The following is a 13424-nucleotide window of genomic DNA, read 5'->3' on the forward strand; positions in this document are numbered from 1 at the left end:
GGCTGGCTTCAAAACTTGAAAAGACAGGCTGACTCTCTTGGCTGGTGACTTTAAGTTGAAGTCAGTGCTCATTTACCATTCCAGAAATCCTAGGGTACTGGGGAATTATGCTAAATCTCCTCTGCCTTTGCTCTATAAATGGAACAACAAAGCCTGAATGGTAGCACATCTGTTTACAATGTGGTGTACTGCATGTTTTAAGCCCACTGTTGAGACCAACTGCTCAGAAAAATTTTTCCTTCAAAATATTACTGCTCATTGACAACACTTGGTCACCCAAAAGCTCTGATAGAGATGTACAATGAAATGAATGTTGTGTTTGTGCCTGCTAATCCAACATCCATTCTGCAGCCCATGGATCAAGGAGTCATTTTGACTATCAAGTCTTATTATTTAAGAAATACATTTCATAAGGCTGTAGCTGCTGCAGATAGTGATTCCTCTGATGGATCTGGGCAAAGTAAATTGAAAACGTTCTGGAAGGATTCAGTATTCAAGGTGTCCTGAAGAACATTTGTGATTCATGGGAAGAGGTCAAAATCTCAACATGAACAGGACTTTGGAAGAAGTGGATTCCAACTCTCATGGATTACTTTGAGGGATTGAAGACTTAAGTGGAGGGAGTAACTGCAGACATGGTAGAAATAGCAAGAGAACCAGAATTAGAAGTGGAGCTTGAGGATGTGACTGAATTGCTGTAATCTCATGTTAAAACTTGAATGGATGAGAAATTACTTCTTTTTTTTTTTTTTTTTAAAGAGAGAGAGTGTGTATGTGAGTGGGGAAGGGGCAGAGGGAGAAAGAATATCCCAAGCAGGCTCCATGCCTAGTGTGGAGCCCAATGTGGGGGTCAATCTCACAACCCTGGGATCATGATCTGAGCCGAAATCAAGAGTCAGACGCTTAGTTGACTGAGCCACCCAGGAGCCCCAAGGAGTTACTTCTTACGGATGAGCAAAGAATGTGGTTTCTTGAGATGGAATTTACTCCTAGGGAAGATGCTGTGAAGATTGTTGAAATGACACAAAGGACTTAGAATATTATATAAACTTAGTTGGTAAACCTGTGGCAGGGTTTGAGAGGATGGACTCCAGTTTTGAAAGAAGTTTTACTGTGGGTAAAATGCCGTCAAACAGCATCACATGCTACAGATAAATCGTACATGAAAGAAAGAGTCAATGTATGCAGCAAACTTCATTGCAGTCTTATTTTAAGAAATTGCCACGGCTACCCTGGCCTTCAGCAACCACCACCCTGATGAGTCAGCAGCCGTCAACATTGAGGCAAGACCTTCCATCAGCAAAAACATTATGACTCACTGAAAGCTCAGATGATGGTTAACATTTTTAGCAATAAAGTAACTTTGAATTAAGGTATATACATTGTGTTTTTAGACATAATGCTATTGTACACTTAATAGACTACGGTATAGTGTAAGCATAATTTTTATATGCACTGGGAAAGCAAAAAATTCATCTGACTTGCTTTAGTGTAATACTTGCTTTATTGTGGTGGTCTGGAATATGTCTGAGGTATGCTTGTACTTTTTCTTTTTTGTAATGTCCTTCTTGACTTTGGGTGTGAATGTTTTGTTGGCTATACAACACAAGTTAGAATGTGTTCCCTCTTTTTCTGTTCTCTGGAAGGGTTTGTTAAAGATTGGAAATATTTGTTCAATTAACCATTTAAGCCAGCAAAGCCTGGATATATTTTATGAGAAGGTTTAATTATGGATTCAATTACTTTAATATAGATAGGTAATGGAAAGGAAGTAACTAAACACTCTTTAGAGGGCAACACAGATGTAGAAAAACTACATTTGTTTTTAAAGGGGAAAAACTTAAAGTTATGTATTCTTGGTCTCAATGTTTTCTTTCTCTGTAAAAGTATGTAGTGTTCTTGCAGGAAGATTTTTTTCCTTTGTTCAACAAATATTTATTGGATGCTTAGTATGTGCCAAACACTCTGCAAGGCAGTGAGGATTTAATCATAAACAAGTATTGTCCTTGATGCTTTGATGTTATAGTCCTTTGGGGGAAACATACATTGTTTACTTGTGATTGTATTGAGTCATATAAAAAAGTAGTGAACATTTGTAATGGCCATTGCTGAAGTTGAGTGAGAGATGCCAAGCAATGTTGAGGGCTCAGTGAGGCTGGAGATGATAAATTAGTAAAGGCGTCAAACCACATAGCTGAGTAATTCTTTTCCAGCCATGCTGTCCTGCAAAGACTTGCATACAAAGAAGGTAAGTGAGTGGATCCAGTCCATATTGGGGGTTTGCAAGACAGATTAAAAGGATGAAGGAATGAGGTCCCTAACATTGTTGGGACACACATACAATTCCCAAGGAGAGTTCTGATTCAGTCTTAGTGCCTGGAAGTCAGGAGATTCTTTCTGTTTCCCCAGATCCTGATTCTGCTAATGATTCTGCTATGCTCGTTTGTTTTGTGGATTTTATGCCAACTCTGGCAAGAGAGGTGGCTGACAGCTGGGCTGTCACTGCAGGTAAGCATCATCCTATAGGTTTGGCACTGTCTGTCTAGATGTGTTTAGCCTAACTTTTGGCTTTCTCCCAGATCTTTGCTCCCTATATGCACCTGAGTGGCATAACTGTGATGGTTATCCTTTCCTGGCCTGTGGCCTTCTACTTGATCCATTTGGAAGAAGAAGGTATGTTATGTGGACGGAACCCTGCCTGATTCTTTCAGCTCAGACGTTAGCTTGTATTCTCCACTTAGCAAAATGCAAGCTTGGTAGATAGCCACCACTACACCTCTTGGAAATTCATTCAGCTTGTTACTCGGACGTGCTCTTTATGGTCGAATTCACGACTATATGTGGCCTGTCAGCATTTCCCTAACCCAAAAGTCTCATAATGAAGAGGGATTCTTCTAGAAAAATAAGAATTTTCTCTATGTTATTACATACTGTCTGATAATGGATTTAGGGTGGGGTGAGAATAGAGGTACATTTTAATTTGACCAGTGATGGTACAAGTCACAGTTCCTTTTGTTTGTATCATATATTACTAGTTTCGGCTAATGAACTTATGATAGGTCCAGATACTCCTGGTTCCATCCTAGTCGTTCAAAGCTGTATCCTGTGAGTCCCTGTCACAGCTGGGGACTTACAGCAGAAACAGCAATGTCTGCCTCTGCCACTGATTTCCTCTCCATTCTTTTCTTTGCCCTGATATCATGGAAACAAAAGAGAATCACAGCCTTATACTAAATGGTTTTGAAGTTATCTTTCAGCTGAAGTTGTCTTTCAGCACCTTTACTAAAAAAAACTAGGTTCTTTTCTGGACATCTCTCTTTTTACTATTGGTTAAACAAGGAGTGTTTACTTCCTGACTTGTGGAAGGATGCAGGCAAAAGAAAGACTGGCTTGATCCTTTGCCATTGTGTGCTTGTACAAGTGTTTATGAGTAAGTAGTGGATTTTAGGAAATGTGTCTGGGGCAAGATCTTAAAGGGGATAATAATGAACTCTTCTTTTTCATTTCCTAAATTTTAGTTAGAATGAGAAGATACAAGATGACATATGACAGAGAAACAGCCAAGGGATGTAATATACTCACAAAGTTGAGAGGTTAGAGCTGGAGATCTAGATTTACAAGGACTGGAGCATAAGTGGTAACTTAAAAATGTGCAACTTGGTAAAATTTTCAGAAGTCTAAAATAGTAAGTGTTGGGGGAATGGCCAGCGGTAACAGGTATTGTGGACAGGCTTGGTGGGGGGTGAGGGAGAGAAACAGAAGAGCAAATGCCTAATACTTACTGACTACCTGTTATGACTCATCATTGTACTATCAGTTCTGTGAGATATGTTTTCGCAAGATAGCCCCATTTTTCAGGATGAAGAAAATGATGACCCAGAGAGGTTAAGCAACATGTCCTTAGTGACTCAATTACAAAGTGGTGGAGTCTGGCTTTGAATTCCGATTCAGCTAGTGCCCCTTCCACTAATATTGCACAGGCTTAAATATGGGCACTTTAGGCCCATCTTTACAAGCTTCAGGGCTTTCTCAGAACCAGCCAAACTGCTCTTCCTCCTGAGAAGGTATCCCTTAACATTCCCTCTTCATCCTCCCTCCTGCACAGTTCATTCCCTTGTAAATGTACAGTTCTAGGATTTCTTTTCTTAATAACAATGCTTGTATTTGGATATCCCTGTACCTTCAAATCACTGAAGATTAGTGAGGATGTGACAGAAATGGAGAGTAAACCAGCCAGTCCACAGAGTCTATGAAACCAATAGAGTAGCTATTTACTGACTGCTCCTGGGATAGTTAGTTGCTTGGAGATAGTTCTCTATTCCTCTTCTGCTTTCTTCTCACTTCTTCTGTCCTAATTTTTCAGCTCTACAGGTGGCTATTGGATTGCCTTTTTTCCTTATCCTTTTATGTCTGTATATTGTGCCATTGGGGATTCATTCTCCCTGCATTCAGGAGGAGGATAAATTGGGACCCAAACCAGACTTCTTTGGACATAGAGGTGCGCCAATGGTAAGTCTGAGAATAGTGAGTAGAGGTATGCATGGGGTGTGTGGATGAGAGAATGGGACCTCGGAACCATAGGAATCCCTGCAGAGGTAAAGGGGTTGGCTTGAAATGACAAGAAAAGGAGTTAATTATAAAGGTTGGACTTGAACCCAGGCCAGCTAACTTTTGGGTTTTCTCTGCTGTGCCCAGTGACATTGCCTCACATGAGCAGATTGAGTAGAGGAGAATATAAGGCAGGCTCTTTGAAAAAATTGCCAAGGGATCCAGACTCAGCTTCCTAAAGCACTTTCATTACTGCACTTTCATTACAGCCATAAAGGAATGTTGGGAAGAGAGACTCTGAGGTATGGGGGCTGATGTTCTTTTCTTCCACAGTTGGGGCCTGAGAATACCATGATGTCCTTTGAGAAGGCTGTTGAACAAGGGGCCTATGGGTTGGAGAGTGATGTACAATTAAGGTAGGAAATCAGGGGCTGGGGTGGGGAGGAGATAAGGCCAGTGCCATAGAAGACAAACAGTATGGCCCAAGATGTAGAGAGGGCAAGCCCTGGGAAGTTTCTCCTGGTGTTCATTTGGCACATATGCACATAGCACACATGCGAACCACTTCTTCCTTATGAACCATACATCTGTACCCCTGCATTCTCAACATAGTCTCATAAATCATATACATGCTATATAGCCTCTGTACATAATTCAAACCGTCCTCATTGCAAAGCATTCTAACAGTTTAACCCTATGCATTCTCTTAGCAACCTTCTTAACATTCCCTGGGCACCTACTATATTCTAGGCTTTCTTCTGAGTGCTAGAAAGAGGCAAATAAGAGGTAGCCATGCCTAAGAGATGTTGCCATCCAGTGAAGGAGACATGGCATATTTACAATAGCCAGAGTATAAAACCATTTGTGGTAAGTTCCTTCCAGAGATGAATAAGTCAAATGCAGTGGAACCTCAGTGGAGGAAAAGGCCACCACAGCCTATGGTGTGAAAAAGATCTGTGTCCTCAGAATTGTGTTTGTGTTGTCTTGAGGGAAAAATATCATTTTACCAATCAGATATGGGGAAAGAAGGTATTCCAGGTAGAGGAAACAGTTTATTCAGAGGCATCTGAATGAGAAATACAAGTTTGCAGATTAGCAAGCTACCTGTATGGATTCTAAAAGTGATATGTTCTGGGGACAAGAGAGGCTATATGAGGAAGAGGTATGGCTGTAAGGCTCACTAAGGCTGGATCATGGAGATCCCTAAATGTGTAATAGGTAGCTATGGTAGATTTTAGAGGACAGATTACTTTATTGTTTTAGAAAGACTCATCTGGCAGCATGTGAGGGAGAGTTGTCAGGGAAAAGGGTGGTAGACTATACCAGTGTCCAAGAGAAAGCAAAAGAAGATGGATCAGAGTAGGGGTGAGGACAAAAAGACATGCTTTGCTGTAGAACCTATGTACCTGGGCAACTGGAAATAGAAAGGCTTCATCTGTACCATGGGTATATTAGATAATGTGGTGTATACAAATTCCCTTTACAGCCTTTCTGTGGAGCAAACAGAAGAGAAATTAACATTCTGTTTCACAGATGAGGAAATGTGGTTTGAACCTAGATTCAAATAAGGGAAGTGTGTTATTAAGGTTGTAAGGCTAGAATGTAAATGATAAAGCCAGAATTAAAACTAGATTTCCTGACCTCTGACTGGCATTCTTGATGTTACCTAACAATGACAGCTGTTTCATGCAGAATGTTTGACTCGGGGTTAAAAATAGATATTCTACCAGAGCCCCTGGGTTCATTTGTTGAAGTGCCTGGTGGCCCTGGCATAATGTGGTAAAGGTGCTGAGCCAGTGAGCTCCTGGCATACTATCTTTCTCTCTTCTATTATTGCTGTGACTTCAACTTTGATGCAGATGATCCTTACAACCCCTCAGTTTCTTTGCTTGTTGTCTCTGCACCATCCACATTTATGGTCATACCCTAAAATTTATCATTACCAAAAATTGCATATCAGAGTCCAGTCAGGACACAAATACCACACCAGTAACTTGAACAGCAAAAATGTAATATCAAGAATTACTAGGAAGTAAAATGTGGCTAACTACCAAAAGAGGTGAAAGGGAACCTGAGGGAATATAGCTACTGGATCTTCTGTTCCAGATAAAATGGAGTAAGCAGATTCTCTATAGTTAAGATTAATTTTTCCAAGAATTACAAAAAAACAAAAAAAAAAACTGGACAAAATTCACCTACTTAAAAGTGCACGTCCTGCCCACTACTTTCAAGAGCAAGAGACATAACTGACTTTCCTAACACACAGAAACAGACACAGAGAGCTAGGCAAAATGAGGAGACAGAGGAATATGTCACAAATGAACAGGATAAAATCACAGGAAGAGACCTAAGTGAAACAGATATAAGTAACATGCCTAATAGAGAATTTGAAGTAATGATCGTAAAGATACTCACTGGACTTCAGAAGAGAGTGGAGGTCATCAGTGAGACCCTTAAAACAGAGATAGAAAACATAAAGAACCATTCAGAGGTGAAGAACACAATAAATAAAAATACACTTGATGGAATAAATAACAGGTTGAAAGAAGCAGAGGAATGGCTTAATGACCTAGAAGACAAAGACAGAGTAATGGAAGGTAATCAAGCTGAATGAATGAGAATCAAGAATCATGAAAAGGAGAATAAACTTAGGGAACTCAGTGACTCCATCAAGCATAATAATATTCACATTATAGGTTTCCCAGAAGGAGAAGAAAAAGGAGAGATAGAAAGTTTATTTGAAGAAATAAGAGCTGAAAACTTCCCCAATCTGGGGAAGGAAACAGCTATCCAGATCCAGGAGGCACAGAGATACCCCAACAAAATCAACCAAAGTAAGCCCACACCAAGACACATAGTAATCAAAGCAGTAAAAAGTAATGATAAAGAAAAAGACTTAAAAGCAACAAGAGAAGAGACACAAGAGAAACCTTATAAGGCTATGAGCAGATTTTTCATCAAAAACTCTGCAATCCAGAAGGGAGTGGAATGATATATTCAAAGGGGAATAGTCTACAGCCAAAAGTACTGTATGCAGCAAGGCTATCATTCAGAGTAGAAGGAGAGATAAAGAGTTTCTCAGACAAACAAAAACTAAAGGAGTTCATGATCACTATGCCAGCCCTATAAGAAATGTTAAAGGGGACTCTTTGAGTGGAAAGGAAAGACCATTAGAGTTAATAGGAAACACAAAAGCAGTAAAAATAAGTATTTCTGTAAAAATCAGTCAAGGGACTCACAGAACAAAAGGATGTGAAATATTATACCATATACCTAAAACATGCTAGCCTTTAATGTTTGAGAAAAGGAGAAAAATGAAGGAGGGTAAAAAGAGTGTTGGTCCTTTAAATTTCCCGGTAGTCACTTTAGCCAGAAAGGGAGGACTTTGCAAGAATGGGAGTAGGTACAACAATGGCTGCTTGACTTTCTGTCTACCCTTCTGTGTCAAAAAGCAACAAACAGTGACCAGAACACAGATCCCCTATATTTGGATTACAGGATTGTTTTTGCCACTCTGGCTCTCACCAGCTGCTGTTAAAGCTACCTTTAGAACTATCTACAGTTTTTTGCCATGTGGCTGGAGTGGGGGATTGGTAGTTGCTACTGGGCTAAGACCTAAAATTGACCAAAATTAACCCTGATTTATGTGCAAGCCTTCCTATGGAAGTTGTAAGCTTTTAGTATATTCCAGAGTTCCAAAATAGTTATATTAGACGGAGTCTGCCAGTACAATTGTTGGTAGTTGGTGGAGCTACAGATTCCTGGTGCTTCCTACTCTGCCATTTCCCCAGCAACCTCTTTTCTTTCATTTTTGAAGGATTTTTTTTCAAAGAAATTTTTTGCAGTTTATTTATTTTGAGAGAGAGAGAGACAGACAGACAGACAGAAAGGTGCAGAGAGAGAGTCCTAAGCAAGCTCTGTGCTGTCAGCACAGAGCTAGATGCGGGTCTTGATTTCATGAACTGTGTGTGAGATCATGACCGGAGCCGAGATCAAGAATTGGATGCTTAACCAATTGACGAACCCAGGCACCCTCATTTGGGAGGGAGTAAGGAACCCCAGTAAGACTTGTGACATTGATGGGCTTTCTGAGAACCCTGTCTACCAAGGTGGCTGAGTTCAGCCTATCTCCCTCTTCTTTTCCCCTTCTGCCCGCAGTTATGATCAGGTGCCTTTTCTCATGCATGACAATGACCTGAGAAGAACAACCAATATTAGGAATGTCCAGCCAAATGCCTCCATCACACATTCTAGCTTCTTCCTGTGGAGTTTCCTGTCGACTCTGAACGCAGGCAAATGGTTTGTACAGTCACGGGTAAGACACATTCCCCAGCTCAACAAACCTGTACTGAATCCCTCTACTGTACGAAGTCATATGCTTCTCCTAGAAATAAAGACAAGCATACACAAGATTTCATCCCCGTTTGGTAGCAGAACTGTAGCATTGACAGGAGGCTTTTCCAGAAATGCAGTCAGTCTGACTGCTACTTTCTATATTCACTAAAAATTGTGAAGATGAACTTGCCAACTTACTTTTGTCATTTAATTCCTTTTTATCCAAGCATCTCATAAACTTGCAGTGTGTCTACATTGTACATAGCATTTTCCTAGGCATTTTGAGTAGCTCACAATTATAGATGAGGCATACTGGGAAACATATTTGGGCTTGACTCCTTTTTATCATTCAATAAATATTTATTGTGTACCTTTTGGGTACTAGGTATGTGGAATACAATGGCGAATAAACACATACTCAGCCCTAATGGAGTTCACAGGCTAGAAGAGACAATTACAGTACACTGTGATAAGTACTAAACTAGAGTCAGATTGCTTAGGAGCACACAAGAGCAACTTCTAATTCAGTTTGAGGGATGGAGTTAGGGGAATCTTGAAGAAGGAGATAAATAGCCTAGTAAAGGTGTGGTAAAATATAAAGCATTGCTGTATATAGTGTAGTTTAGAGACAAGAGTGAATGCTTCCACTGGAGAGAGTTAAAGAATACTTCATGCAAAGGTATCATTTGATCAGAGGAAAGATCATTATTAATGGGAACCATGGGCAATGATGATGGTGTGTTTCAGAGATTACAGTATACAAGAACAAGAGTGGAAATGGTGTGCATGTGCGCATGCATGAAAGAGGAAGAGAAAGATAGAGGGAAGGAAAGAGAGAAGGGAGGTAGGGAGGAGATGGGAGATAGATTTGGAGAACAACCTCAGAAAACATGCTGAGAGGAGATTATAGCGATGTTTAAATAACTATAGAGTTAGAGAGTTTAGAATTATCCTGAGTATTTTAAAGTAGCTAAAATAAAAGGTCAGATTTGCAAATGGTCAAGGTCAAACCTGCCTTCTCAAAAATATTAAAGAAAACAAAACAGCTTACAGTTTTCAGCTAATAATATGTCTAGAGGGAATCCATGTAACCTAAGTTATACCAATCAAATATAATCCTTTGAGAATTTGATTTTGAAAATAAACATCTGAGCATGGCAGAGAGCAGGCATTCATATTGCTAGCACCTGCAGCATCAGATATAGTGTGGTATGGAGTCAGCTGTTGTAATAACTCTCTTATCAGGTAATTATAATTAGGAAAATAAGTCTTAAGGTATTTTTAATTGTGTATTGGGGTAGACTGGAATTTTACTTATATTTGATATTAATCTTGACAATTTACTGGATCCTTTTTCATGTAAAAATGGTGTTAAGCATTATGTAAAAATAGACTTACCCATTTCAATTTCATTCTATTAACTAGTGTTAATAGAAGAGATAGCTGAAAGTGGATTTGTAATTACTGTATCTTCTCAGAAAACTTGTTCTTATAGGGGTACATAGCCTATAAATACTGTTTCCATCTGTGGAAATAATAAGATTACTCTGATATTCCAGGTTTTTGTGTGTATGTAGGCTCTTTGTGTGTCTCATCATACACGAATAGACACATACAAACTAGAGATGTTCCATTAGAATGTATATATTAGATTAGCCATAGTTAATGTTTTGGCAAATGTGTTCCAGATGAAAAGGCTGATACTGTTTCTGATGTATAATGTATGGCTCATAAATTCTTACTTATTTTCAGTGGTAGGGTTGGATATGTTATTGTAATGCATTTTTGTGGATTTTTTTTTAGGATTGATAGTTTTATTTTAGCATATTTAGGTGGCAGGCTTACACTATTTAGTTATACTATTACTATGGCTACTGGGGAGTATCCTGAAACCTGGAGTTCAAATATGGTTATCTAGGGGGCTTTATTTTTAGATTTAAGGGTGATGTTTTCTTTGCTTGCATGCTGTGCAGTCAGGGGTGGTTTAAGTGGTATTGGCATGTGATTTAAAAGGTTTGGATATTTGGATACTTTTTCATAGCAAAGAGATTGGTTTTCTTTGTAAAGATTATTCAGGTCACTCTTCATTGGATTTGTATAATTGTGGAAAGATGATGGTGGTGAGTTGATCACTATTTGTTAGCATATTTATTATTCTTTAGATTCTTGGTGAAAATTAAATCGTTAATCTGATCGATAATGAAATAAAAATAGAAAAGTGCTGGCAATTATTCCTGAAAGCTCAGCTGAGTTCCTGTTTCTCCAGAAAAACCAACATTTCTGTAGTTTTCTTATATCCTTTTGTGAAAGTATAATTCTCAAAATGATAAAAATATAATTCTTATGCAACTAGATAGTGAGCGTAAATTTTATTTAGCACATAAATGAGAGAACAAAGCAGGATGACAAAACCCACTCAAAAGAGAAGTGACAAACCAACATGCATATAGTCAGCGCAACAAAGAAATGCTGAAATTAGATTGCTAAGTTAGATACAAACTTAGTATATTAACTAAGTTGCAATAAACTATGCCTTTGGAGTTATCTTCTCTACCAGAAAAAATCATTTGCGTCTCTACTGGACAAAAATCATTTACATTTTTATCACTTTTCCACAAGCTAACATCTAACTTTCCATAATGTTGCCTTAATCAGTAGTAAATAGTAATTCAAACAAAGGTAAATTCATTCCCCTAAGAATCTGTTGACCCTTAGATGGGTTTGTTAAAGAATGTGCTAATGTGACACTGTATGGTCCAGCAATCAACTTTTTGCCTTGTTTCTAGTCCGAATAATTGAACAGTCTCTTTTTGTATTCATAATTAACATCTATAGATTATTTAGAGTCTGGGCTCAGTGTGTTATTGTTAGCTTTATTGTGTTATTTAGCTTTATTAATTTACATAGCTTTAGTAAGAAGGGTCATTTAACACACATAAGGATCCTTGTTGTATAATCAGCAAATCTAGAGCCAGATTGTGTTAAACAACAGCTAAGTCTGTCAAATTAAGTTCTGTCTAGAGATTATGTACAGAATCCAAAATTTTATTTTTAATAGTCCCTATCATTCTAGAGCTCTTTTCATCATTATTATTTATAAAATAAGAAATTCATTTCTACCAGTTTTGACCTGTATGCCTACAACTGTGGACAAATTCCTCTTTTGTTTCTGCTAGGCAGTGACCTTTCTTACTACCTGTAATGCTGGGGCAGTGTGCGACAACAGATACAAGTTTGCTTGGGAAGACTTATGAGCATGGATTTCAAATATCAGTTACATCTATGTCCTAAACAGAGACTGGGGACTTTCATATCTGAATGAATGGAATGTATTCTTAAATATGATCCTCTAGATTTGCCCTGATTGCACAGTTTGTTAAATTATATCTGAGTGAAAAGGAGGAACAGATTTTTATTCAACTTCTGTAAATGACTGCAGTGCCATGAAAAGTAGAGACTCAATAAAAAGTAATTGTATCTGAATTCTGTGGAGTCAGTGAGAACAAGATACTGAATACACATAATTTTTTGCCCAAGTATAACAGAGAAACGTTAAAATAGATTTTAAAATAGCAGTAAGTGGGATGCCTGGGTGGCTCAGTCAGGTAAGCATCCAACTCTTGATACTGGCTCAGGGCAAAATCTCACAATCATGAAATCAAGCCCTGCGTCAGGCTCCAAATTGAGCACAGAGCCTGCTTGGGATTTTGTCTCTCCCCCTCGCTCTGCACCTACCCATACTCTCTCACTGTCTCTCTGTTTCTCAAAATAAATAAATAAAACTTAAAAAAATATCAATAAGTACATACCTATCAATAATTACTTGGAATGTAAATAGACTAAATGCTCCAATCAAAAGACATAGGGTGACAAAATAGATAAAAGCACAAGACCCATCTATATGCTGCCTATAAGAGACTCACTTCAGACCTAAAGATACATGCAGAATGAAAGTGAAGGGATGGAAAAGAATTTATCATGCAAATGGAAATGAAAAGAAAGCCAGGTAACAATACTTATATCAGACAAATTGATTAAAAATTTTTTTTGATGTTTATTTTATTTTTGAGAGAGAGAGGGAGACAGAGCATGAGCAGGGAAGGGCAGATAGAGAGGGAGACACAGAATCTGAAGCAGGCTTCAGGCTCTGAGCTGTCAGCACACAGTCCGACACAGGGCTCGAATTCACAAATGCAAGATCGTGACCTGAGCTGAAGTTGGATGCTTAACCGACTGAGCCACCCAGGTGTCCACAGACAAAACTGATTTTAAAACAAGACCATAACAAGAGACAAAGAAGAACACTACATAATCATAAAGGGAACGATCCAGTAAGAAGATACAACAATTATAAATATTTATGCACGCAACATGAAAGCAACCAAATACATAAAGCAACTAATAACAAACATAAAGGAACTAATTGATCATAATACAATAATAGTAGGGGACTTTAACACCCTATTTGCATCAATGGATAGATCATCCACACAAAAAATTAACAAAGAAACAGTGCCTTTGAATGACATACTGGATCAGAT

The 13424-nt window shown here is 38.5% G+C and overlaps 1 protein-coding gene across 5 annotated transcripts in view; it reads left to right on the top strand.

The window, feature by feature from the left end:
• Positions 1-13424, top strand: part of GDPD4 (glycerophosphodiester phosphodiesterase domain containing 4) — a 173262-nt gene that overhangs the window by 62085 nt on the left and 97753 nt on the right. For 4 of the 5 annotated variants that reach the window (XM_045483885.1, XM_045483888.1, XM_045483883.1 and 1 more), the window contains exons 6-11: positions 2410-2508; positions 2580-2673; positions 3519-3593; positions 4364-4509; positions 4882-4964; positions 8707-8863. In XM_045483885.1, coding sequence (XP_045339841.1) covers positions 2410-2508; positions 2580-2673; positions 3519-3593; positions 4364-4509; positions 4882-4964; positions 8707-8863 — 654 coding nt within the window. The remainder of the gene's footprint in view (positions 1-2409; positions 2509-2579; positions 2674-3518; positions 3594-4363; positions 4510-4881; positions 4965-8706; positions 8864-13424) is intronic. The other variant, XM_045483884.1, reaches the window with a different exon arrangement.

The sequence above is a fragment of the Leopardus geoffroyi genome, chromosome D1 (assembly GCF_018350155.1).
Source record: "Leopardus geoffroyi isolate Oge1 chromosome D1, O.geoffroyi_Oge1_pat1.0, whole genome shotgun sequence".
NCBI classification, from domain to species: domain Eukaryota; kingdom Metazoa; phylum Chordata; class Mammalia; order Carnivora; family Felidae; genus Leopardus; species Leopardus geoffroyi.